This window comes from Peromyscus maniculatus, chromosome 11, assembly GCF_049852395.1.
Source record: "Peromyscus maniculatus bairdii isolate BWxNUB_F1_BW_parent chromosome 11, HU_Pman_BW_mat_3.1, whole genome shotgun sequence".
Classification (NCBI taxonomy): Eukaryota; Metazoa; Chordata; class Mammalia; order Rodentia; family Cricetidae; genus Peromyscus; species Peromyscus maniculatus.
Genome location: NC_134862.1, coordinates 95,410,818 through 95,436,216, shown reverse-complemented (window position 1 = coordinate 95,436,216; position 25,399 = coordinate 95,410,818). Strand labels below are relative to the sequence as shown.

The 25,399-nt window shown below is 43.3% G+C and overlaps 1 protein-coding gene across 3 annotated transcripts in view; it reads left to right on the top strand.

Annotated features, from left to right (window-relative positions):
* Tgfb2 (transforming growth factor beta 2) overlaps positions 1-15,045 on the top strand; it is an 86,367-nt gene extending 71,322 nt beyond the window's left edge. For 2 of the 3 annotated variants that reach the window (XM_006972068.4, XM_016009197.3), the window contains 5 exons: positions 4,954-5,086; positions 5,199-5,309; positions 7,064-7,241; positions 8,806-8,959; positions 12,205-15,045. In XM_006972068.4, the coding sequence (XP_006972130.1) occupies positions 4,954-5,086; positions 5,199-5,309; positions 7,064-7,241; positions 8,806-8,959; positions 12,205-12,363 (735 nt within the window). In that variant the 3' untranslated portion in view covers positions 12,364-15,045. The remainder of the gene's footprint in view (positions 1-4,953; positions 5,087-5,198; positions 5,310-7,063; positions 7,242-8,805; positions 8,960-12,204) is intronic. The other variant, XM_042258815.2, reaches the window with a different exon arrangement.
* Positions 15,046-25,399: the final 10,354 nt, after the last annotated feature.

Sequence of the window (25,399 nt, the reverse complement as noted above, 5' to 3'; positions counted from 1 at the left end):
AAATCAGAGGACAACCTGGGGGAGTCAGTACTCCCTCCATGTAGGTCCTGAGGATCAAACTTGGCTCATCAGCCATGGCAGAAAGTGCCTTTATCCACTGAGCATCTCACCAGCCCAGGATTTGTTGGTGGTGTTGGTGTTAATCATTCAAAGCAGAAACTTCATCCATTTGTCCATAATGACTAATTACCCTGTTCCCCCAACCCCTGCAACAACCATTCTACTTTCTTTCTGTTTAAATTCTCCTAGTGTAACTTCTCATGTGAGTGAGATGCTTCTGGTTTTGTGTTGATGTCCTTCACTGAGTTTGATGTCCTCTAGATTTGTCCATGTTGCAGCAGATGCCAGAATTCCCCTTGTCTCTCTGGCTGTATATAGTAGTCTACTGTATGCATATATTACATTGTGCTCGTCCACATATCTTTTGACAGGCACTTGGTCTTTCTTCACCTTTTGGCTCTATGTACCATGTTGCTGTGGACACTGGTGTGATGGTTTGAATGAGGATGGCCCCCACAGGCTCATATATTTGAGTGTTTGGTTCCCAGTTGGTAGAATGTTTAGGAAGGATTAGGAGGTGTGGCCTTGTTGGAGGAGGTGTGTCACTGGGGGTGGGCTTTGAGGTTTTTAAAGCCTATGCTAGACCCAGTCTCTCACCTTCTCTGCCTCCTGCCTCTGCATCAGGATATGAACTCAGCTACAGCTACAGCATTGTGTCCACCTGCTGGCTGATAGGTTAACCACCATGATGGTCATGGACTAACCCCCTTGAAGCAGTAAGCAAGCCCTCAATTAAATGCTCTCTTTTATAAGCTGCCTTGGTCATGGTGTTTCTTCATAGCAAAAGAACAGTGTCTGAGATAACTGATATATACATTATCTGTTTGTATCTGGGTTCTCAGTTCTTTTGGGTTATAGGTGGGAGTGGCTTTTCTGGATCATGTGGTAACTCTCATTACTCTTTGGAGGAACTTTTTTCAAAAGTGCACTTTTCCCTTACAGCAAGTCATCTTTATGAAGACCTTCTAGAACGCTCTGGTTTTTCGCAGAAGTACTAGTTCCCTTTTCTTTTGGTCTTGTACATTGTCAGCTTCTAGGCAATTAATTAACTCGCATCATTTCAATACCAAGTGCAGCTGTCATCAGCCAGCTGGGAAACATGCACAATGGATGTTTGCTAAGCACAATTCACCCAGCAAGGGCCAGAAGTGGATAGAAAGTATGTTCTAGAAGAGCCCCAGAATTTCGCAGGTTCCGGTCAGCTGAGGATAGAATCTGGAATGGATGGGCAGCATTGGGTAACTGGGCCAAGAAAGATGGCTGCTCATCGACCAAATTACCTCCGCCCTAAGTTGTAGAAAGAAACACAGTAACAAGTGACTTTGGAACCAGAAGGACCCAGCAGCTGGTCACATTTGATGCCCTGGTTTAGAGACAAGAGAACAGCTCAGGTAGCAAAGGCTAAAAAAGGTCTAGTCCTTTTTTGCTGTGACTTCTCTCTGTGTGTGTGTGTGTGTGTGTGTGTGTGTGTGTGTGTGTGTGTGTGTGTGTACACATGCATGTGGAGGCCAGAGATCAATACTGGATGTGCTTTTTGATAGCCTTTGACTGTTGAAGTCTCAGTGAACCTGGAGCTTATCCATTCAGCGAGGCTGACTGGCTGGCGACCTTCTGAAATCCTCCTGCCTCTACTCCTGTACCGTACTTACAGATGCATGCCACCATGCCCGACTTTTCACATGAGTACTGGGGATCTGAACTCAGATCCTCTTGTTGGCAGGACAGGCACTTTATTGCTAGAATTACCTCCCCAACACCTTTTATGACTTCTCGAATGTAAGAAAGGCCCAGTGTAGAAGAGACATCAGGTTTACTCCCTAGGATACATCTTCTCTTTAGACTTAATTTAACATGCTGATAAATGGGAATAAACAGGGAATGGAGGAGTATAGCTTTTGAAGATAGCTTTGAAGTGAAGATTCATTCCATGGTGAGGTGTGAGTAGAAGCTTTTCTAGACAGTTCTGAGGGGGAAACCAGGAAGCCTGTGGAGGTACACTTTTAAAAAGCATCATCAGTCCTTGTTAGCCTCTCAGATGATTAAAGGTTTGGGAGTCTGCCCCTCTAAACACGGTCTAAAGGAACTCCGTTTATTTAGCTTAGAGAGAAAACATGCGTGCTGAGGGGACTTAATAACAGTCTTCAGGAGCAGGCAGACTATTCTCTGAGTGATGAGAAACAGCTGTTTCCTGTTTCTGCTCAGGACAGGAGAAGAGTGGAGTCAGGACTGTGAGTGAATTTAAGAAGTCATTGTCCAGAGAGTTCAAGACACTGACTTGACGCAGGAAGAGAAACCAGCACTTCTCTATCTCAGAATTACGTGGCCTCCTGTCTTTCTTGGGGTTATTGACTTGTGGCCTTTTCATGACTCTTAAACCTGGATAAAATCAATCCAGCATGCCCTTCTCTGATTTAAATAAAAAAGTGAGTTGTTCATTGACTGAGCCTTGCAGTGCTCTGTGGTTGAGGAAGCCGCAATCCCTAACTCTTCAGTGGATTCACAACAGAAAAAGCCAGAGTCCCTATGCTATCCTGTATTCCCCCTCTTGAAATCAGGATAATGTAGATTTACTCCCCTATAAGGTACAGAATTCCCAGCAATAGGCTGGTGAGGTGGCCCAGCAGACAAAGATGTCTGCCACCAATCCTGCTGACCTGAGTTCCATCCCTGGAACAGAAAGTATCCAGATTACCTCATAACAATGCAGCACCTCATAGAAGACCTACTAGGAGAAAAGTCCCTGGCAGAAGAGTCTGGGCATGCTCCAAACCGTTGGCCAGTCAGGGAAGTGGATGAAATTCCACTTCCACTCTTGTTTTTGTCATTCTTACCCCATATTGGTCACATTGTGCCACTTCTTCTCAGTTGGATAAGTTGTGTCTTATTCGCCCAAGACAGCTCTTCTCTGTAGAGGACTCACGGATGCAGTTTTATATCATGCTCAGTCAACTAGGTATGTATTCCGCCTGCATCGAGATTTATTATAATCTTCTTCAAAGATTTTTGCTTTGATTATTGGATTCTTTCTATCCTGTGAAAAAGGGCAGTGACCCCAAGGTCCCACTCTGACTGTCATAACAAAGTGGGAAAATGGCTTGGGGGTGGGGCGGGCTTTGAATCCTCCCTGATTTTCCATTTGCTTAATCTACTTTACAGGAATCTTTGGAGGATTAAATTAAACCAAATAGCATGCGTTAAGCCCGAGTCCATTGTACCCAGCCCTCAAGTCATATTCACTGCTTTTCTTTAACTGGTAAAAAGAACTTCTTGCCTCTTACAGGATCATGATTACCCCTACATTCTTCCATTTAGCGGGGTTTGTCCACTGGGGCAGGCCTGTGGAGTAAGTTTGTCCAAAGTTCATGAGGACACCTGAGCATGTAAATGTATGAGTCTGCTTTCTTTCTTCTTTCCCTTCTTCTCTCCATCCTTCCTCCTTCCTTCTTTTTGTCTTTCCCTCTCCCCTCCTTTATTACTTTGTTTTTATTTCCTTTTGTACCACCCCTTTTTCCCTATCCCTCCCTCCCTCCCTCCCTTCCTCCCTCCCTCCCTCCCTCCCTTCCTTCTCTAGTCTGGGGATTCCAGGCAAGCACTCTCCCTCTGAACTGCAGCCCCAACTCTGCCTTCTTTCTTCTCCACAGTACTTTGTCAGTCCTAGGGTGAATGTACTCTAACTCCAAAGATCCCAGGAAGCATTTGTTGCCATATTATCTGAAGCAAACTGTGAAGATGTGTGTGTGTGTGTGTGTGTGTGTGTGTGTGTGTAGGGGGAGGAATGGTGGGTGGGTAGGGGGAGGAATGCATTAACAACTAGTTGGAAGGTAACATGTTTTGGTTTTACAGCTTACCAGGGTGCAAATCTATCTACTAGATATCTAGGGAGTCATTTTAGTAGCTGTTGAATCAGTGGAGTGCTACTCTTTGAAATGATGCAAGTTGATGGCATGACCCCATGATCTGCAGAAGCTTCTGATTTACTGGAGGGACCAAATCCCTAAATAGAAAATACTCTCAAAAGTAGACTGAGAATCAGGAAGATCTGTATACAACACTATGGCTGGAGCCCCTCAGTACTGCTGAAGGGCAAGCACATAGGATTCACTAGAGCTCCGGGAAACTTAGGGTCACAGTTTAGTTCATAAAACACGATCATTTTAAAACAGACTTGTAGAACTCGCCTCAGATGTACACTCCCGGTTGCAATCCTAGAGCTTCCTGTCACAGCTCCTTCTCTATCTTCCTGAAGTCTTGGTGCTCAGGTGGATCTGTTTTCAGACTCTCATTGGCACACTGTGCCAGACCGTTCCTGCCCAAAGTCCTTCTGAGATGGCAGGATGCAGGATTTCATCATAAATCACACAGCCAGAGGTTTACCTCAAAAGCAGGGCACATATTTTAACGCCAGCAGATTTAGGAAACAGGGGCCAAGCCCTTTCTCTCTCTCTATGAGAAGATTTATAATCCAGGCACCTGGGAGGGAGGGTGTGGGTCTTCTGAACTGCGCCCTCATCTCCCAGATCCCCAAATTAAAGAAGTAAGGAGACAGAACAACAAAGCCACAAACTTCATAGCGTTAAAAAAAATAACATGGCGGATTGTTACAGAACTTTTGTCAGCAAAGTAAAATAACGGCTGTCACTTTCTTCAACACCAGACTTTATGGTTGCTGCCATCTTTATCAGAACACACGGCGGATTTCGTAGTTGTACTTTCCAGAACAAATGGCTGGTATTATGTTCTCATGCACGGAACCGCACTGTCCGGGATGGCGATGCGCGAAGACAGGCTTGGAGCTAAACGTCCATGATGACTCGGAATAGTGTGACTGGTTTGGGTTTGGTAACCCTGTCAGCATCCAGCTGAGTGGTTTCTCTTGTTCTCTTCCCTCTCTAGATCCTCAAATCCAAAGACTTAACGTCCCCAACGCAGCGCTACATCGATAGCAAGGTTGTGAAAACGCGAGCGGAAGGCGAATGGCTGTCCTTCGATGTGACTGACGCCGTGCATGAGTGGCTCCACCACAAAGGTTACACGGCACCTCCTCCTTCTCTCCCTAGATGTGGGCCCACAGCTCGTGACCGGACGGCAGGCGCAGACCGCACACGTGCAAATGACTTCCTTAACTTTCTGTTTTCCAGACAGGAACCTGGGATTCAAGATAAGTTTGCACTGCCCCTGCTGTACCTTCGTGCCTTCGAATAATTACATCATCCCCAATAAAAGCGAAGAGCTCGAGGCGAGATTTGCAGGTAACCGAGGCTTTCTCCTCACTCTGAGAGGCTCTGCGGAGGAGCGGGGTCAGTTTGCGTGTGAAAATGGCATCGTTCGGTGAAGGGTGGAAACTTTCGTTTATCTGGGCGATGATCTGCTCGGTGGGAGAGAGAAGAAAGTAGGAAGTGTGCCTGGAGAGAGGACTCAGTGGTTAAGAGCAGGTACTGCTCTCGCAAAAGATCTGAGTTCAGTCCCCGGAACCCACACCAGGGAGCTCACAACCGCTTATAACTCCTGTTCCAGGGGAATCTGGCGACCTCTTCTGGCCTCCAAGGGCACCTGCACTCAAGGACACACACACACACACACACACACACACACACACACACACACACACACACACAGACAGACAGACAGACACACACACACACACACACACACACACACACACACACACACTTCAAAGATAAAATGAAAATACTTTCTTTTACGTGGAAAGGATTGGAAGAAAGGAATAGACTCCAGATTTTCACTGCTTCATGCCTAGTGATGAAACTGGCTAAGTAACCCTGTCACTAAGCCCTTAATTCTTCACTTAGGCAAACCAGCTTCCTATCTGCTGAGATATTGAAGTAGATAACAAGGATTCAAAGAAATCCATTTCTAACCCTGCCCACCCCCAAGCAAAATTTCAAGCATCAACAAATACATTTCACTAAAGAAGAGAATTGTCTCACATCTCAGTTTCTGTAACTCACCTTCCCGGTGTTGGGACGCACCTTTTTTTCTAGCCTGCACCCACTACTGCAAGTGGCTTCTTTACTAGGTTTCTGTAGCAGCTAATAAACAGAATGAGGCTTTCATTTCCCCAGCTCACCTTTGAGTTGAATTCATCAACATACGGAGTAAATGAAGATGCCACTTGACTTATGAGACAGAGAATTGTTGGGTGAGGAGGTGAAAGGGAAGTCCATGCCACACACTGTTGTGGCATCTGCCAGCCTTCCCTCATAACCTCACCTGGGACCACAATCCACTTTTAGAAATCCTCAGTGGCCCTTGCTCATGGAAAAACACTCCCTGAAGGTGTAGAGATTTATTTTGGTCTCTAACCTAGCCACGATTCTCTTGAGTGGAGATTAAATGCTTAAACTGGCAGTCTCCCGAGCATGCTTTGGGGAGCTCAAGTTTCTAAATCTCAGATGGAATCAGAAAAGTGTTGAGGATGCCATAAAATAAATGAAAAAGCTCTTTCTGCGCAGCTTCCCAAAATAGCATTAGGTAAGGGTGAGTTCTGTTTCGCTTGAACCTAGTTCACGGCTGTGTAGCTGCACCTCGGGTCATGCTCATTAGGAAAGTCTTCTGGGTTGAGGGTCTCAGGAAAAGAGGCAACCAGCAGGCCACAAGGCATGCTCTATGGCTGTGTGTTCTGTTGCTGAGAGCCTGAACACAGCCCACACTGAGGATGGACTAAAATAAACCGCCTAGATTGCCCTTGGACCATAGGTCAAAGACTTCTTCTGTAGTGACTTCTCCCAGTAATAGCCTGGCCTTCAACACAGAACTGCCTTTGGACAAGAGGCCCATTTAGATGTGTTCATTGTTGCTTGTGGGAAGCCCATTGTGCCATATCTGTGTCTGTGGGGAATGATGATAGCCAGTCGATGCAGCTGGGCAGTCATCACTGTTCTTTGTGACCGCACACATGGGGAAACTATATGATATAAATATTGCTGCTTATATTTGATAAAGGTAAAGCTAAATATTTATTACCCAAATGCGTTTTTTCAAGGTATTGATGGCACCTCCACATATACCAGTGGTGATCAGAAAACTATAAAGTCCACTAGGAAAAAAAACAGTGGGAAGACCCCACATCTCCTGCTAATGTTGTTGCCCTCCTACAGACTGGAGTCACAACAGTCCAGCCGACGGAAGAAGCGTGCTTTGGATGCCGCCTATTGCTTTAGGTAAAGAAATGGAAATAAAAACAAATAATGACTTCTGTTAACCCCTGCATTGTCTTTGCTTTTGCCTCCATATATTGACCTAAAGTGAAGTCATTGCTCAAGGCCAGTTTGTAGAGACAGTAAAGCTTTTGAATCTCATAACAGCATTCTCCCCAAGGACTAACTAAAAATATTTTATTTTTTATTAAAATATAATTATAGTACATAACTTCTTCCCTCCAACCCCTTCCTTTTATCCTATGCTCCCTCTCAAATTCATGCCCTCTTTTTCTTTGATTGTTATTGTTTTACACACACACACACACACACACACACACACACACACACATACACACAAATAACCATAAATGCAACCTGCTTACTCTACTTAGTGTTACTTATTTATATATGTTTTAGGCTGATCACTTTGGGTTGGATAACCAATAAGGGTTACATGTCTGGGGAAGACTAATTCTTCATCTCTTAGCCATCATTGATCATCTATAGACCTTCATCTGGGAGCAGGGCCCTGTGACATTTACCCCATCCATGCTGGCATGTCAATTGGTGTTGTCCTTGCTCAGGTCTTGTTTAGGCAGTCATATCATTGAGGTTTCCTGAGGACTTTCAACAGTTCTTTCTGTGCTGTGGTCCTTAGCTCTCTGGCAATGAAACAGGTGGGAAGTGAGAAAACTAGCCCTGGGGGTGTTTTCTTCAAGTCTCTCTGAAGTGCTTGGGTTCTGATAAGTTCTGATGACTCTTTGCCCACAAAACAAACGTAAGTTTCCTTGAGATTTTTGGCTACATCAGTAAGACCTATCACTTATGTGAAGTCTTCACCTGGGGTCTGATCTCTTTCTGAGTTATAGAAATAAGATGGTACAAGAAGGCCGATGGCCATACCTTGAGCTGCAAGAATTTGTTTGCCACTTTTGCATGAATTCCTGAAGGGGAAGATGCATGCATGACCATCTGTGCTTCCTATAGGGGGAGGACTCCTTGTTTTAGAAGTTGTGGATCAGGGGCAGGGGCCTCTTCATGAGGTGCTCACCATGTCATAGGTCACAGGTAGAGGAGGACATTTCGGTTGACAGAGACGGTGATTATGGCAACAAGACTCCCTATTTCCTGAACTCTGATTCATTCCTAGATCTAGCCAATAAGTGGTAAAGCATAGGATATATTCTCAAAGAGAAATGCCTCCAGGGGCTCTCTGAAAATATCTGTTGTATTTTGTCCATTGTGTGCACAAAATAGCAGTAGAGACTGGAAGGTAGCTGTTCAGCAGGAAGGACTCTGCCCCTTTCAACTGTCTTCTTGCTTACTCTTAATTCATTGAAGATGAATAATGATTTTTCCAGGTCATAGACAAAAAGGCCAGGGTATAAAATACATCCAGGACAGTAGTCCAGGGACTCATGATGGTATCTCACTGTTGACATCGTGTAAGGTGACAAGAGAGCCCTCTTAGCCAGTTTCATGGTGTTTGCTATGAGTGGAATGAGTTAATGGGTCATTTTTTTGACTCAGGGTGAGATACATGTGAAATCAACTCCCAAATCCCCACTGCTTCTTCTTTTAACAGAAATGTGCAGGATAATTGCTGCCTTCGCCCTCTTTACATTGATTTCAAGAGGGATCTTGGGTGGAAATGGATCCATGAACCCAAAGGGTACAATGCCAACTTCTGTGCTGGGGCGTGCCCATATCTATGGAGTTCAGACACTCAGCACACCAAGGTACGTATCTGAATTGTTCGTCTCTCCGACTCTTGCCTAAGTCAGTGATAATAATAATAACAACAATAACAACAATGCCAAACTTAATAGTTATTGTGAAATACAATGTATATATTTAAGATGGATATCTCTATAACTTCTTTTGTTGGTTGCTTTTTTTGATACAGGATCTCATTGTGTAGCTTTGGCTGTCCTGAAATTCACTATGTAGATCAGGCTGGTCTTGAACTTATGGCAATCCTCCTGTCTCTTCTGTCTCCCAAGTGTTGGGATTACAGGCATGCACTACCACTTCTGTCTCTATAAATCTTTATGGCTAGGACCCAAAGCAAACACATAGCTAAATATTTTATCAAGCTTCTTCAGTAAGGGCAGAGGACTAACTCAGCAAGAAGATCCAAGACTGGATGCCATGTGTCCCCAGCCCAGATGAGCACAACGTTTTCTATGTACTGATCTATTCATCCATGGGCTTCCTCTTTGTGGCTTATGATGTAGGATTTTAGAGATGGGAAGACTTCAGACATGGTCTTGTTCAAACAGGATTTTTCTAAAAACAAAGAAATTAGATTTAGATTGTGTGGGTGCCTTGCCCAAGATGAAAGTGAAAAAAGTGGCAGCCCAGAGCTTGGATCGCAGCCCCGCTTGTTTTATAACCCGGTCCCCATTGCTCCATCTTTCTGAGCTTAATTCCTAAAATGTGGCAGCAAGGAGAGGTTTCTATTCTGCTCTTTATGCTCTGTAAATCTCCTTATTAAAGAGGCATTAGAAACATTGCCTTCACTGCAGGGTAGGAAAACGAATCTGCTGCCAGAGAGATCGCATTTGGCTGAATTCAAGAGTTGGGGGGTTATCAATTATTTTAGACAATTCTGTGTTATTAAAAAATGGCTCTTTCCTGCTTATGAAAAATTATGTATTAGTGGAATATGAGGTCTATTTACTTCTAAATGCCTGCCTGGACTGGAATCGAAATGAGCAAACATGGCTTCCCCTCCTCCAGTCATCTTCCCAGTGCCCCTGTAGGCTTGGCACTCAGGGCTGACCACGTGCTTGGCCATGTGAGGGAAGCTGGCTCATGCCGTCCCTTTGTCTGAGTTCTCTGGCCAGCCTGCTTCATCTGGACTGCAGCGGCAGTAGCTGTAACGCGGGCAGGGCCCAGTTGCCAAGTCGAAACGTAATTCTCCTCCCTGATACACAGAGGGAGTGTGTGAAGGCTGAGGCCAAGCTTGTTTTTCAAGGAGAAGGAAGAATAACTGTCATGGTCACAAATATGTGGTTTGGACAGTTCCCCAAGAAGCCAGGGGTAGCCTAATAAAGTATTCAGTGTTGCTGCGCTCAACAGGTCTCTTGTCCTCAGTTGAAAACATCCCAGGGAATCTCGAGGAAAAGGTCACTTGTTTGACTAACACATTAATGGCATCCTTGGAAATATCTCTGTCATCACTGGGTAACCTACACACTTCCATCAACAAGAGCCACACACTCCTGTGATGGAGAATGGGATAAAACTACAGACCTATGTACAGCACTTTCTCTTCTATTGTAGGACTAGGTATTTAGTTCTTGAACTTGGTCATCCCCATTTAGCATGAAGAATGTTAATGGAGGGTCAGTTACTATTATTGATTTAAGCAAAATAGAAGAAAGTGAACAGTTGGAACTATAGATTAACTAGTTGGGTAGGGTAGTGCACACCTGTAATTCTAGAACTCAAGTGGCTAAGGCAGGAGGATTGTGAGTTTAAGGCCAACCTGAGCTATATAGTGAGTTCAAGGCCAGCCTGGTCTATTATATAGTGTGGGCTACAAAGGGAGACTTTGTATCAAAGTGAAACAAAACGAAACAAAAAGAATCCACGTGGCTTTCGTGTTGCCTTTTCCTCTCTTCTTAACACCACTGTAATTATGCGTCATTGTAAGGAGAAGGATTTTCTTAAGAAGGAAAATGTGAGTGACATGTCACTGGCTTGTGAAGTTGTCTGGCAGGAAGCTGTCCTGCTACAGGCGGGCATCCTGTCTATACCTGAGGGTTGATTACAGCTCTCGTAAGAATTATTACTCCATTTGTCATTTTGTCGCTTAGCATATGAGTTGTATACTGTCCAGACAAGACTTCCTAGAGTTACAAGGCATAAACAAAGTGAGCAGAGTCCCTGAACTCAAGGAGCTCTTAACCTGCGTGGGAATATAAAATGAGTATTCATGAAACCTTGGTTTATATGGAATTTATATCGAAACAAGACCTTATAGCAGGAGGCCTGAGGCCTTTGCACAGCAAAGGCCAGTAGGAAAAAAATAGGAAAATCTGCTAACCGAACGGTTTGGTGAAATCTGACTTTTTATGGAATAATTTGATTAATATGTACAAAAAGAACAAAAGGCAGCCTGTGGGAAAAGTCTAAATTTGTCATTGTTAAGGACACAAGCCAGTCTGACCATAACTTAGAGGTAAGAAAACAAATAATTGAGATTGCCTACTCAGTGGCCCTGAGCTGGGGAAGTGACTTGGTGTGTAAAATGCACTAAGCATGAGGACCCGAGTTCATATCCCCATCAATCACATAGAAGCCAGATGTGGTGATGTACTCTTATAACCTCAGACTGTGAGGGACAGAGACAGGAGCATCCCTGGAGCTCGCTGACCAAGCCAACCTAAGCCAAACCAACAAGCTCCAGATTCAGCAAGAGACCCAGCCTAAGATAGATAGATAGATGGATAGATAGATAGATAGATACATAGATACATAGATAGATACATAGATAGATACATAGATACTTAGATACATAGATAGATACATAGATACCTACATAGATAGATAGATAGATAGATAGATAGATAGATAGATAGATAGCAAGATAGATAAATAGATAGATAGATAGATAGATAGATAGATAGATAGATAGGTGATAGATACATAGATAAATGATTGATAGGTAGATGGTAGATAGATTGACAGATATATGATAGATAAATACATAGATAGATGATAGATAGGTTGATGATTGATAAGTAGATGGTAGATAGATGATAGATAGATCGATAGATAGACAGACAGACAGACAGACAGACAGACAGATAGATAGATAGATAGATAATGAAGTGGAGAGAGACTGAGGAAGACACCCACCATCAACCTCCGGCCCCTGCTTGTAGGTGCACACACATGCACATAAGTACAAAATTTAAACACAAATGAAACTAATCACTTGCTTGTGTGTGTGTCCCTGTGTTGTGTCACTCAGGTCCTCAGTTTGTACAATACCATAAATCCTGAAGCCTCTGCTTCCCCTTGCTGTGTGTCCCAAGATTTGGAGCCACTGACCATCCTCTACTACATTGGTAACACACCCAAGATCGAACAACTTTCCAACATGATCGTCAAGTCTTGCAAATGCAGCTAAGGTCCCCAGAAAAGCCACGACACGAAAATCACGGTGACAATGACGCATGACAACGACAGCGACGATGATGATGATGTCTATGACATGAGGGAGTTTTGATTCATCAGTGTTTAAAGGAAAAAAAAATGGAGAAAAAGCGGTACTAGTTCGAACATTTTGCAAGCTTGTGTTCTGTTTGTTAAAACTGGCACCTGAGATTACAGCGACAAAAGAACCACGGAAGGCTCTAGTCTGCATTTCGCCTACTTCGTGAGAGACACAAAAAGAAAACATCTTTTTTTTTTTAAAGGAAAAAATAAACACTGGAAGAATTTGTTAGTGTTAATTATGTGAAAGAAAAACAAAACAGGAAATCCGTTCAGTGGAGTTGTACGTGTCGTTTCCACCCACACCTCACCCCGCGCTCCCCTGGTTCCTCGGTATTGCTCTGCAGTGGGCACCTTCCCCGTCCCTTCCTCTGAGCTAACAGTGGGTTATTTATTGTGTGTTTCTCTATAATGAACCTTTCATTGCCCTTGGAAAACAAAACAGGTGTATAAAATGGAGACCAAATGCTTTGCCACAAACTCATGGATGGCTTAAGGAATTTGAACTCAAACGAGCTGGAAAAACAGGCGGTCATACCAGGATGAAATCCCTATGAGTCCTTATATAGAGAGGGCTTAAGTCTGCAAGAGTGTAGAAGCCCAAAGAACACGAGCTGTGCACCACCTGCCTGCAGAAGCTTCACGGGCGGCCATACACTGAGAAGGTCTGCTAAGGAAGAAAGCCTGGAGTCAGTGGGGATCTGGGAGATCGCTTTTTTTCCTTTCTTTTAATTGTAAATGGTTCTTTGCCAGTTTAAGCAAGCCAGTGAAATGTTGACCTGTTTTGACGTGTTTTGTCAGATTTTGGACCGTGAAGTGGCTGTAGAGCTCCGATACAGGTTTTTTTCCTTTGTCTTGGTATATGTAATCACACTGATACTATTAAAATAGATGGGTCTAGAAGCCAGCATAATTGAAAACACATCTGCAGATCTGTTTTACAAACTATTAAATCAAAACATTAACTACTTTATATGTAATATGTAGATCCTTACCGTATTTTTGATATTCTGTAATAATGATTATGATTTAGATTGAACTTAAATTTGGACTCTTTTTTTTTAATGGTCATTCAGATTGTATGTTTGTTTCCTTTAGCTGGCCAGTATCTTTGAATAAAACCCCTAGATTTCGACTTGCACTACAAATTCATTTTTTTAAAATAATATCTTTTATGTTTGTCTTTTATGTATTGCCCATTTGATGACATAAGATACCCGGGTCCATTTTTCTCCTTTTCCTTTTCTTTTCCAAAAGATAAAAAACAAAAACAAACATACAAACAAAACCAAAAAGATATGCTTGACAGTCATCATCCATCTTTTCTGTCAGGACTAACTAGTCAGGTCCGATGACAGAGCTTCTCCTGGGAAGATGGAGATGTGTGAAAACAGAGAACTGAGCCCAAGTGTAGTTTTAGAGAGGGTTTAATACTCTGAACTCAGAATCTTGGTGACTGGGCTAGGAAAAGTTTCTCTGGCTTTCTTTAATTCATATATGTGTGGAATTTTATTGCTGTTTAAAAGCAGACAGTTAAAAAGAAAAAGCACCTTTTTCTTTAATCAGGCTTTGGGTTTTATGGGGAGGATTGAAAGATATACACTTTGGTTGGGTTTTTCAAAGGAGGAAAAAGTCCTGACCAGCATTCATCATTTCATTAACTACCCTGAAGTTCAAATTTTCAAAGAAATTCTTTGAAGGCTGAAAAAGCACAAGCCGAATTCTCCATTGTTAAAATATTCTTCCTTTCACCTGAATGAGAATGCTCTACAGCGGAGGGTGGCTTTGGCTTGAGGAAATGGGTGGTCCATCTCTGAGGGGCGGGACCAGACAGTGGGCTTTACAGGGCATTCTCCTCACTTCCTCAGCTTCAAGATACAAACTAGGCCACAAAACAGTGAAATATTTATGGTTTCCCAAAGGGTAACACAGTGAGGTGTGAATACAAAGAGAAAGTCTTTGATATGGTTGGCATACTTGTTTGGGGAGCTTTCCTCAAAATTCATTAAGACGAAGAACAGGATTTGTAAGCCCAAAAAGAGACAGAGCAAGTGCTGGTGAATGACCCTTGTGTCAGGCACAACACAAACCCAGATTTGCCTGTGTGTTCATCTTCTCCCCCTTACACTTCTCTGTTATTTCTGTATAACCCCTCTTATTTCTGCAGATATTTTTCTCTCAGATAAAATGACATTTTTGTTCTGTATGATTTTGTCTCTCCTTCTGAATGCACTGACTGCTCTTTTTTAAGTTTCTTGAATCTCTCTCTCTCTCTCTCTCTCTCTCTCTCTCTCTCTCTCTCTCTCTCTCTCTCTCTCTCTCTCAAGTCTGTGGGGTCTACAGGTCTTTATTTCCTATTAGTAAATATTGCCATGGGAGGGGTTGTAGGAGGGGGCAGGGGGTGTGTTAGCATATGGGCGGGGCAGCGGATTGTATGTGTTAAGCAACAGTACAATTTTATGGTTGGCATGGTTTTTAAAGAATGGAATATAAGAATAGCTGTTATGTGTTTTGATGACCAATTATACTGTATTTTAACACAATGTATGTCTGGTTTTTGTGGTGCTCTAGTGGTAAATAAATTATTTCAGTTATATGTTGCTGTGTTCTTCCTGTCAAAGAATCATGTTTGAGAGTAGAAACCACATGTGACCTAGTGAGGTGACTGTGTACACTGGAAAAGCTGTGCTTAAAGCTGTTTCCTGTGCTTTTATCACACAGCTGTTCACTTCAGAAATACCATGCTACGGCTTCAGAGCCAGGACATAGCTATCAAGAACCGGAGAAAGGCTTTGCTGTCTTTTTATTTTCTCATTTATTACTATTTGGTAATTGTTTGGGATTTAGTTTCCACCCAGCTTGAATGTCTACCAGGAAAAAAAAAATGCAGAGATATTTGGGCCATGATTAGGCTTTCTGGTTCTATGTTCTGCCAAACCCAAGGCCAAAAGAACTGGTCTAGACAGGATCCCCTGTCGCCCCATAACTTGGATAGTTACTGAGCCGGCCAGATATAACAAAAGCCATGTGCACTCTGGGGTCGCTGCTTGAGAGCAGTTACTTCTGTCTCAGTTTTACCCATAGCACTGCACACACACACACACACACACACACACACACACACACACACACACACACACACGCCATTCTCTCAGATCTCCTTGGTTCTTACCTATGGGGCCCCACTTCTCAAGTGAGTTGCCAGCCTCTCAATAAATAGAATTAATGAGAAAGTAGATGAGACTCGGTCTGCTCTTCTTGCTTTGTCTAATGGAAGAACTTGGTTGGTGCCCACTGTGTTGTCCACATGTCACAGAGACAAGCCATCAGTTTGAGCATGGAAGCAGACTAGAGGATGGATCTTCTCTGCCATCTTGTCACTTGTTTCTACCATCACATCTTGTTTGAGCTTAAGCGAAGGAAGCGTTTTACTCTGACCTGAGTCCAAGGTTCTGTGTAGAGTGAGCTAGCCAAAATCTGTCACCTATCCCAGTTCATAGCACAATTAATTGATGGGTGAGAATGAAAGGGTAGTATACAGGCCAGACAATGAAAAGATCCACCCAGGAGCCCCCAAAACATTAGAAATCTTCCCATTCACTCCCTACACTAACTGTATCACTCCTTCTTCCTCCCTCCCTCCCTCCCTCCCTCCCTCCCTCCCTCCCTCCCTCCTTCCCTCCCTCTCTTTCCTCCTTCCTTCCTTCTTTCTTCCCTCCCTCCCTCCCTCGCTCCCTCCCTTTCCTCCTTCCTTCCTTCCTTCTTTCTTCCCTCCCTCCCTCCCTCCTTCCCTCCCTCCCTCCCTCCCTCCCTTCCTCCCTCCCTCCCTCCTTCCTTCCTTCTTTCTTTCCTCCCTCCCTCCTTCCCTCCTATCTTTTTCTTTCTCTCTTTCTCCTTTTCTCTCCCTCCCTCCCTCCTTCCTTCTTTCTTTCCTCCCTCCCTCCTTCCCTCCTATCTTTTTCTTTCTCTCTTTCTCCTTTTCTCTCCCTCCCTCCTTCCTTCCTTCTTTCTTTCCTCCCTCCCTCCTTCCCTCCTATCTTTTTCTTTCTCTCTCCTTTTCTCTCCCTCCCTCCCTCCTTCCCTCCCTCTCTTCCCTCCTTTCTTCCTCTCTGGTGGTAGTGCTGGGGACTGAAAGTAGGGCACCCTGTCCACTGACCAAACACTCCCAGATGTTTCTTTACCCTGCAGCAAAGAGGAGAATACCTGACTTGTATGTCTGCCTACTTGTTGTGAATAACCATGAGGGGAAATCCTGAGCTCTGTTCCGACTCATCATTGAGCATCCATCTTGATATTCTTATGCCTGTTCTGTGCTGGGCCATGGCAGTCCTTTCAGTAACGAACTCTTCATTTCCAGGCTGTAGTTTGGGACCACACATCTCCACCTCAATTTATACTCAAATGTATGAAATTCTCCAGACCCATATCTCTCAAATGGATCAAGCCATCAGTCATCTCTGGGGATGTTTCATAGTTCTGTGGACTAGCCTTTTGATGACACGACAGGCCCCAAATTATTGAAAAGCAGGTCGTTGAATGAACTTCGTTGCATGGCAATAGTAACTGTGGTCTGGTACTAGACCCTGTTCTCAGCTGATTTGCTCTCACATTTAACCTTTCATGTAGATGTATTTTTTTAAGACTCATTTTACTTTTAGTTGTGTGTGTGTGTGTGTGTGTGTGTGTGTGTGTGTGTGTGTATACATATGAGTAAAACTCATGCAGAAGCCCAAAGAGGGTGTTGGGCCTCTCGGAACTGAAGTTCCAAGGGAATTTGGGTCCTCTACAAGGGTAGTATGCTTATTTAACCACTGAAAAGCCTCTCTAGCCCCAACTATATTTTATAAGGCACCATGTTATAGGAGGGTAAGTGGGGACTCACAGTGGGTTGACCACTCCCCCACAGCCATACAGTTTGCAAGTGGAGGGTCTAGAATGGTTTCATCCAATACACAAGTTACATGTGGTACCTGGGAAATTAAAACATAGCCAATCTGACTTGAGATGGGCTACAGGTATACAATACCCACTAAAAATTTAAAGACTTAGGTACAAACACGTGCAAAACTTAAACTTTCTCAATATAATCATTTTTATACCTATTATATTCTAAATATTCTTAGATATGCATGAGTTTAAATAAAGCACATGGTTAAAATTAATGTCACCTGGTTTTCTTTAAAATTATTTACTAAAAAAATTATTTTTTTGTCTTTTGAGTTGAGTTCTATTCTATGAGACAGCTCTGGTGTAGATTTTGTTTTTCTTTTTTTCGTTTCTTCTGGTCTGTAAGATGGACTCTCACTCTGTATCCCAGACTGTCTCATCCTCCAGTGAGGTGTACCACTCCCGTCTAGCACTGCTGTACAATTTGAAAGCAGCTCTGTCTGGAAACAAAGGCTGAATTATTCCCATGAACTGTATTATCAACCTTTGTTTTTGTAATTAATATGTGATTGAACGATGTTAGGACCTACCCTGTGAAAGTGTGGTTGTGGTCAGTCAAACTTTAGGAGTCAGCCTAATACCAAGTCTTCAATGACAAAGGTCAGAAGGAAAATATGGACCTTTCAGAAACCTCAGTGCCCAAGACCCTATGGAATTGGTGGTTGCTTACTAACAATGGAGAGGGGCAGCTCGACTTCTTCCTAGGCATATTGAACTATTAAACCAAATTCTTTCAACCCATAAGGCTACATCAATGTTCTGGTAGCAATCTTTCCTACCTTGCTGAAAGGAAAACTAAAAACCCGAACCCTTACTGTACTTGTTTAAGTCACTGGTCATGAGTCAATGTTGATTTTCCAGGAAAGACAATATGTAGCATGGCTCTAGCTATTGGACCTTCAAGGGGTGGAGTCAGATTTTCTATCTCTGGGGCACTTAACCCGAAATTAATGTATTTCACTCACAAAATTAAAGCTAGAGACTTACAAGGTGCCCACAGACATGAGAAGGCAGGAAATGTATCCTGAAAGATCCTGGAAAACTCATCTTTAGCAACTCATTCCTTTGTTTCTCTCAAAGACTGTGACTGTACTTGTAGCAAAATTCAGACCTCATTCTTTCTTTACTCATTTCCAAAGTTGCTTGCTCCATTCTCTATTGTTTCCCTTGGTTCCACAGTCCCATCCTACGGTGAAGGAAAATAAGACCCTGAGTTTACTAACATTTCAGGTCAAAGGCAACAGAGGAAATGTTATTTTCATACTTCCTTTGAAACTGTGCTTACTAGATGCAATGAAATTGGAGTAATCCATACAAATATTAGATCATGGTATCTGTTTATCATCTATTATGTATCTATCCTCTATATCTACATAAATTTATTATCAATCATTTTTTAAACATGTCACCTATATCAGTCATATAGCTATCATCTTGTTCTATGTATCATCTATCATGTACCTATTATCTCTATTTATCTATCATCTATCTACCATCTCTTTATCATCCACCAAACTTACCTATCTTTCTATCTGTCTGCCTATCTATCTATCTATATCTATCTATCTATCTATCTATCATCTACCTGCTTTCCTACCTAACTTTATGTGAAATTGCAAAGAAAAGGTTTTCCAGTAACCTTATCTCTAAAAGATTGTTTTAGGCTTCTCCTTGAGTGAGCCTTTATTTCCCTGAAATGCTTTGTAATTGTTTTCCTTTTTTTTTTTAATTTCAGCAAGTAATGGCTGTTTGGAGGAGAGTTGAGCATGTTCCTGTAATTGGGTAGAGACCTACTAAAAGGAACAGAATGTACTAAGGGACGCTTTGTGTGTGATCAGAACTAGAGAAATGGTCCACCCAAAGAGAGTAGACATAATTAAACAAACAACAACAAAAAAAAAACTAGCTGTAAAGAAAAGGACCATATAAGCTCCTAGGCTTTCTCCCTCAGGAAGGACTTTCCCTGCTGCAGATGCCAGCTCAACTGAAAGAACACAGATGTGTCACTCGGTTAACATCCCCCAACTCCAGCCAGCCATGGTTGGACCTCTCCACAGGCCCAATGCTCCATTCTGAATCATATAGCAGATCCTCCATCTCAGGATGTTGGGAGCAAACAAGCTCAGCAGTTATGCAATCCAATGCTGTCCTAAAGGCAGTGTGAAGTCATGCAGCTTGGCTCGGTTTCAAGCATGGGTGGAACACAGATTTCTTCATTTGAAACAAAGTTAAACAGTACAGAAAACTGAAGAGAACTCTCAACCAAATGGCAGTGCTGGATCGAGTTTCCCATTGCCATGTATGTGCCTTCCCCTTGCTCATGGCCTGCTGTTGGAAGGAACCTTGTGTTACATTTAGACTCCTACAAGGAGGACATTTTCTTGTTATAGAGCTGACAGTCTACTATGAAAATATAAAGTAGTGAAGATATCATCATTACTATATGAAGTATGAAGATACAGATACACGTTTATATATAAGCATGTATGTGCATAATTATAAGGATATATTATATATTATATATACGGACACACACATATATATGTATGAATGTTTAATGTCCTTAAGGGTGCAGCATAAGAAATAATTACAACTCAAGGTTTTAAAAACTGATACCAACTTATTCATTTCCCTTGGGGAACCCACACCAATAAGACAAAGAAAGGGCAGAAGAGACAATGGAGGGGGGCAAGAAAGGGAGGAGAGGTGCTGAGCATTTACTACGTGACCAACACCTTTAATGAAGACTGCAGTGCCTATGTGGAATGTGGTGATACATGCCCGTAACCTCAGCACTCAGTAGGGTGGTGCAGATTAGATTACCATAGGTTCGAGACCAGCATGGTGCACATAGTGAGTTCCAAGGCAGTCTCAACTGCTAAGTGAGACACTGTCTCAAACATCAAGCAGGAAAAACCGGGACAAAGTATAAAAAGACCAACAGAACAAAGGGGCCAGTAAGGCTTAACTTCCCCCAGGAGCCCTGCTGTATCACTGTCTTCAGGAGAGTCGGGAAGAAGACTGCTTGAAGAAACGCTGTGCCTCCTGTCCTGCCTCTGCCCTGCTGTCCTGGGTCTAGGGAAGGCCACATCCTCCTTCCTAGGAGTCTCAGAGTAGTGTCTGTGCCTACTCCGTGCTTCCAATTCTGGGCACCTGCTTATTTAACATAGATTCCCAGTCCTGTGTTTGTTGGGGCCAGAGAGATGGTTCAGTGGTTAAGAGCACTGGCTGCTTGCTCTTCCAGAGGACCCAGGGTAGATTCCCAGCACCTACATAGTGGCTCACAACCATCTGTTCAGGGGATCTGACACCATCATCTAGCCCCCATGGGCACTACAATCATGTGGTACACATACATACATGCAGACAGAACATCCATACACATTAAATTAATTAATTAATTAATTAAATGTTAGTTAAATTGAGGAGAAGCACAGGTGGGGCTGTGACATCACCTTGTGACCGACTTCTCGGTGGCTTCTTCAGTAAAGGAAAGCATTGGGTGAGGTCACCAGTGAAGCCCTTCACAGCTGCTTTGGTTTTCCTGATTCTTAGATTGCCCTTACGTGTCTTTCTCTGATTGTAGCAAAGAGAAGGAAACATACAGGTGGTGATATATTGTGTCCCCAAATATATTGTGTACCCTAATAAAACTCATCTGGGGTCAGAGAACAGAACAGCTACTAGATTAGACGTAGAAGTCAGGCAGTGTTGGCACATACTTTTAATTCTAGCATTCCAGAGGCAGAGATCCATCTGGATCTCTGTGAGTTCAAGGTCACACTGGAAACACAGCCAGGCATGGTGGGTGGCACACACCTTTAATCCCAGTACTAACCATAGCGGTCTGGAGGTCTGTACAAACAGACAGGAAGTGATGTAGCTGGGCAGAGAAAGGAAGTGAAATGCAGAACAGAAAGGCATATAAGTGTGGGTATACAGGAAGTAGGTCTCTTTGGAGACTGAGGCATGTGTAAGGTGAGACTGGCTGTGGCTTTTCCTATCCTTTGATTTCTCGGGTTTTTACCCCAATATCTGACTCCAGGTTTTTTTTTTTTATTAATAAGACCATTTAGCAATTCGTGTTACACATATATTCATTGGTTCATTTGTAAAAAATAGAAATGCTGAGTATAGCTTGAGATGCCCAGGAAATGGGGACTCCCTCAAACCTATCCTATGTGAGGGACCTTGTTCCCTGTGGTGGTTAATTTGAGTATTAGTGTGATTGGGTTCAGGCTCACCTAGGGAATTAGTAAGGCATACCTCCTGGGTGTATCACTGAGGGGGTTTCAGGGAAGTTTGCCCTTGGGAGAAGATATCTGAATATCCAGATGGATCTCTGCCTCCAGAATACTAGGATTAAAGGAGTGTGTGCCACCACCGTCTGGCCTCTATGTCTAATCTAATAGCTGTTCTGTTCTCTGACCCCAGATAAGTTTTATTAGGGTACACAATATATTGGGAGACACAATATATCACCACATGTATGTTTCCTTCTCATTGGTATAATCAGAGATATTCAGGTGGCGCCATCTCATACATTATGACCCAGTTGGAGTGAAAAAAAAGAAATGAGGAGAAAGCCCCACAATAAGCCCATGAGTATTTTCACTCTCCCTCTCTTTTGGTCTCCCTTCTCTCTCTTTTCCTTCCCTTCCCTCCCCACTTTCCCTCTTCTCTACTTTCTTTCTCCCTCCCCTCTCCCCCTGCCCCTCCTTTCTGGCCACCATAAGGAGTGAACTACTCTGCTCTGGCCCACCCCTCCCTGCAGTACAGAAGCCTCCTGTGAGTCAGGGTAGTTCCATCCTGTAAATGATTTCTCTTGGGTGTTTGGCCACAGCAGTGAGGAAGCTAACAGGCTTGGCCCTTCTCCTTAGCTAAGAGCATGCCATTTCCTCTAGCCCTCTTTCCCTACTCACACGCGATGCTTCACTTCAATTTGAGAAAGAAAACATATTTTTCCTATCTCAGACTGGGCATGCAGTGGGGAGCGGGGATGCTTTCCCGGTCTCCAGGTCAGAAACACTGCTCAGGGGAGATGCACCATGGGATTTCACCTGCACCTCATTCATACCTGTATCTGATACAGGTGACACCATCTGGTCCTGAAGTCTATAGTATAAAAAGGGGAGGTCATACAGGACAGTTTAAGAATTTATAGCATCTAGGAGAAGAGGAAGACAAATTATCATAGTTAGAGGAAAGCCCATAGACCCATGATTTCCAGGGTTGGCCTCTGCATCAATCCCACCCTGCTTACTCATCTTACATGACATTGACACTCCTTTCACTACATATGGAACCTGCTTGAGACAATAGTGGAAGCAATACTCCTTCGTAACTAGGGTTAGGCCATGAAAGATAATAATACAGTTTTTACCTGTTTCTCTTGTATTCGAGGAACTGGCCACTGTGCTATAGCAAACCCAAGCCATGTGAAGGAACCATGTTTCATGACTCCAGCCAGTATCCCTAGCCAAGGTCCAAGCTGATTGTCACATCAAAGTCTGAATCAGTAGATAGGGAAAGTTTCACATAGCTTCCATCACAGCCACTGACTTCCTCAGGACGGCTTTGGAATAACAGCTTCTTGGATCTCTGCTAGTCCTGCTAGATAATTTGGGAAAACAAAGAAGAATTTACACAGGAGCGTGCGCATGTGCAGGTGTGCGCGCACGCACGCACGCACGCACGCACGCGCGCGCACACACACACACACACACACACACACACAATCTGATATAGTCCAGCACCACAAACACATTCACATAAATGTGACCACTTCAGTGGGAGGTGGTTTTTCTGTGACTACTAGTCTTTGAAAGACTTTCTCTCAAAACTCTCAAGCAGAAGATGGATACCCATAATGCCTCATGGTAGCAGTCTTATGCTCTTATATCCAAGAATCTCAGTCATCTTGGTTTCACTTTTTTTTTGTTTCATTTTTTCAAACTTTTTATTGATTCTTTGCAGATTCCCATCATGCATCCTGATCCCTCTCATCCCCCTGTCCTCTCACCTCTGCCCTCTGTCCTTGTGATTCCCCCCAAAACAAAAGAAAACTTAAAAGTATAGCCAATAAAACAAAACAAAAACCAAACATCTCAGCATGGAAGCTGTAGTGTGGCCCAGTGCATCACACAGTGTACCCCTTAGTCCATACATCTTTACTTGTAAGTGTTCTTTGCGATGGATCATTGGTCTGGCTCATTGGCTTCATGTTTTAAGTAGGAAATCCTTGTATGTCTGTCTAGCTCTCCAACTGCAAGGTTGCTGATCTATGAAGGACATCCTTTGCCTTCATCCCATTGCATGGTGGGAGCCTGGCCCAATGTCTTGGGAAAATGTCAACTATCAATCACAAGATGTTTAGAAGCTCACAGACTGTTATTTTCCCAAAAAGATGTACCCTAGGATGAAAACAATTTCTTCACATGATGGCGCCTGAAAGAGATTGGAATGGAAGTCTGACATGCCGGGCCGTCTGTGATTCATCATCTCAACTAGACATTTCCTGTGGGCCTTCATTTTCTATGGGAATTTTCATGCTGGCTTCTCTTGAAGAGAGACCTTCCTTCCCTGGGGGCAGTTATTAATTGCCCCTCCCCAGCTGATGGAAAGTTCTGGTTTTGTGATTAGTTAACTCTATCTCATGGTAAAAACAACTTAAACTAATTTTGCCTCCAAAATGAAACAGATACATTTATTAGCTTCAGGTCCCCAAATAATATTTTGATTGATTTTTGTTTTTGTTGATTTTTGTAACAGCATGTTGGTGTTTGACTGTGTTCCTTGAATGAGAATTGTTTCGGTAGAAAGAAGAATGTTTTCTGGATTTATGGCATATGAAATGATCTTGGCTCTGCTTTGCTGTTTGGTCCAAACACATCCTTCTACCAGTGTCTAGCTGGTGTCTAGCTGTCCAGCCTCACAGCATCATTCTTAGTAGCGAGTCATATATTCTGCACCCTGTTACAAAAAGACCTTCTTAGCAGCTATTACCTGGTACTTAGGCAGTCCTTATGTAAGTTGGTCTTCATTGAAGAACCTCACACGAAGGTGAGGGATCCCAGGCCCTCAGACCCCTCATCTGTCCTTGCAACTCTCAATTACCCTCTTTTCTTGAAAAGCTGCCTTGGCTACCACAGTGTCAGAATACTCCAGCAGGCAATTGCCATTGTCTGATGTCCATGGGGCTGGGGGAGGGGCACCTGTTTTTCTAGGAATAGGGTAAGGCAGCAGCATCCCAAAAGCCAATGAAACCTGGGTACCTTGGGAATACACTCATTATGTTCGGTCTGGGTCCCCCTTCCCATGGCAGAGCACAATTGCTTCTAAGGAATGCATGGGTAAAACATTTTCCACATTTATCCATCTGAAAGACTATGTTATATGTGACAACATTCCAATTTTGAGGCATGACTTGTGCCAATCCACACAGGCAATTAAAGCTGACACATTCCATGGGCTATGGGTCAAGCGCTCAAAGAAACCCACAAAGGAAAACTTTACCAAAGAAAGGAATCCACCGGAGGCATGGCTAGTTCGCGGTGACTTGTCTTGCTGGGACCCTCCACGGTCTTAGCCTTTGCCTAGCCCCCACCCCACAAGCCTGGGAGGTGGTGGCTTCTGGGTGCTATGGGTTGTGATTGATGGTAGTGGGGCAGTACGGTCATGGCCCGTTGAAGCTGCATCTGCAGAGCTTTGGGGACCCTTTCCAAAGAGAGAACCAGTTAAAAACTTTCATCATGGCTGGGAAAGATGGCACACACCTGTAATCCTAGAACTTGGGAGATTGAGACAGGAGGATCGTAAGTTTGTTAACTTTTAAAGATATTATTCAAATTTAAAAGCAAATAATATTTTGTTTGAACAGCATGAGAAAGAGATGAGGAATGTTTATGAGAAGAGCATCTGTGTCTCAGATAAAATGTAAAATATAACCTCTGTATGTTCTCTGTGCTCTCATACACAAAAGACCATGCTATAATTCCTCTTAC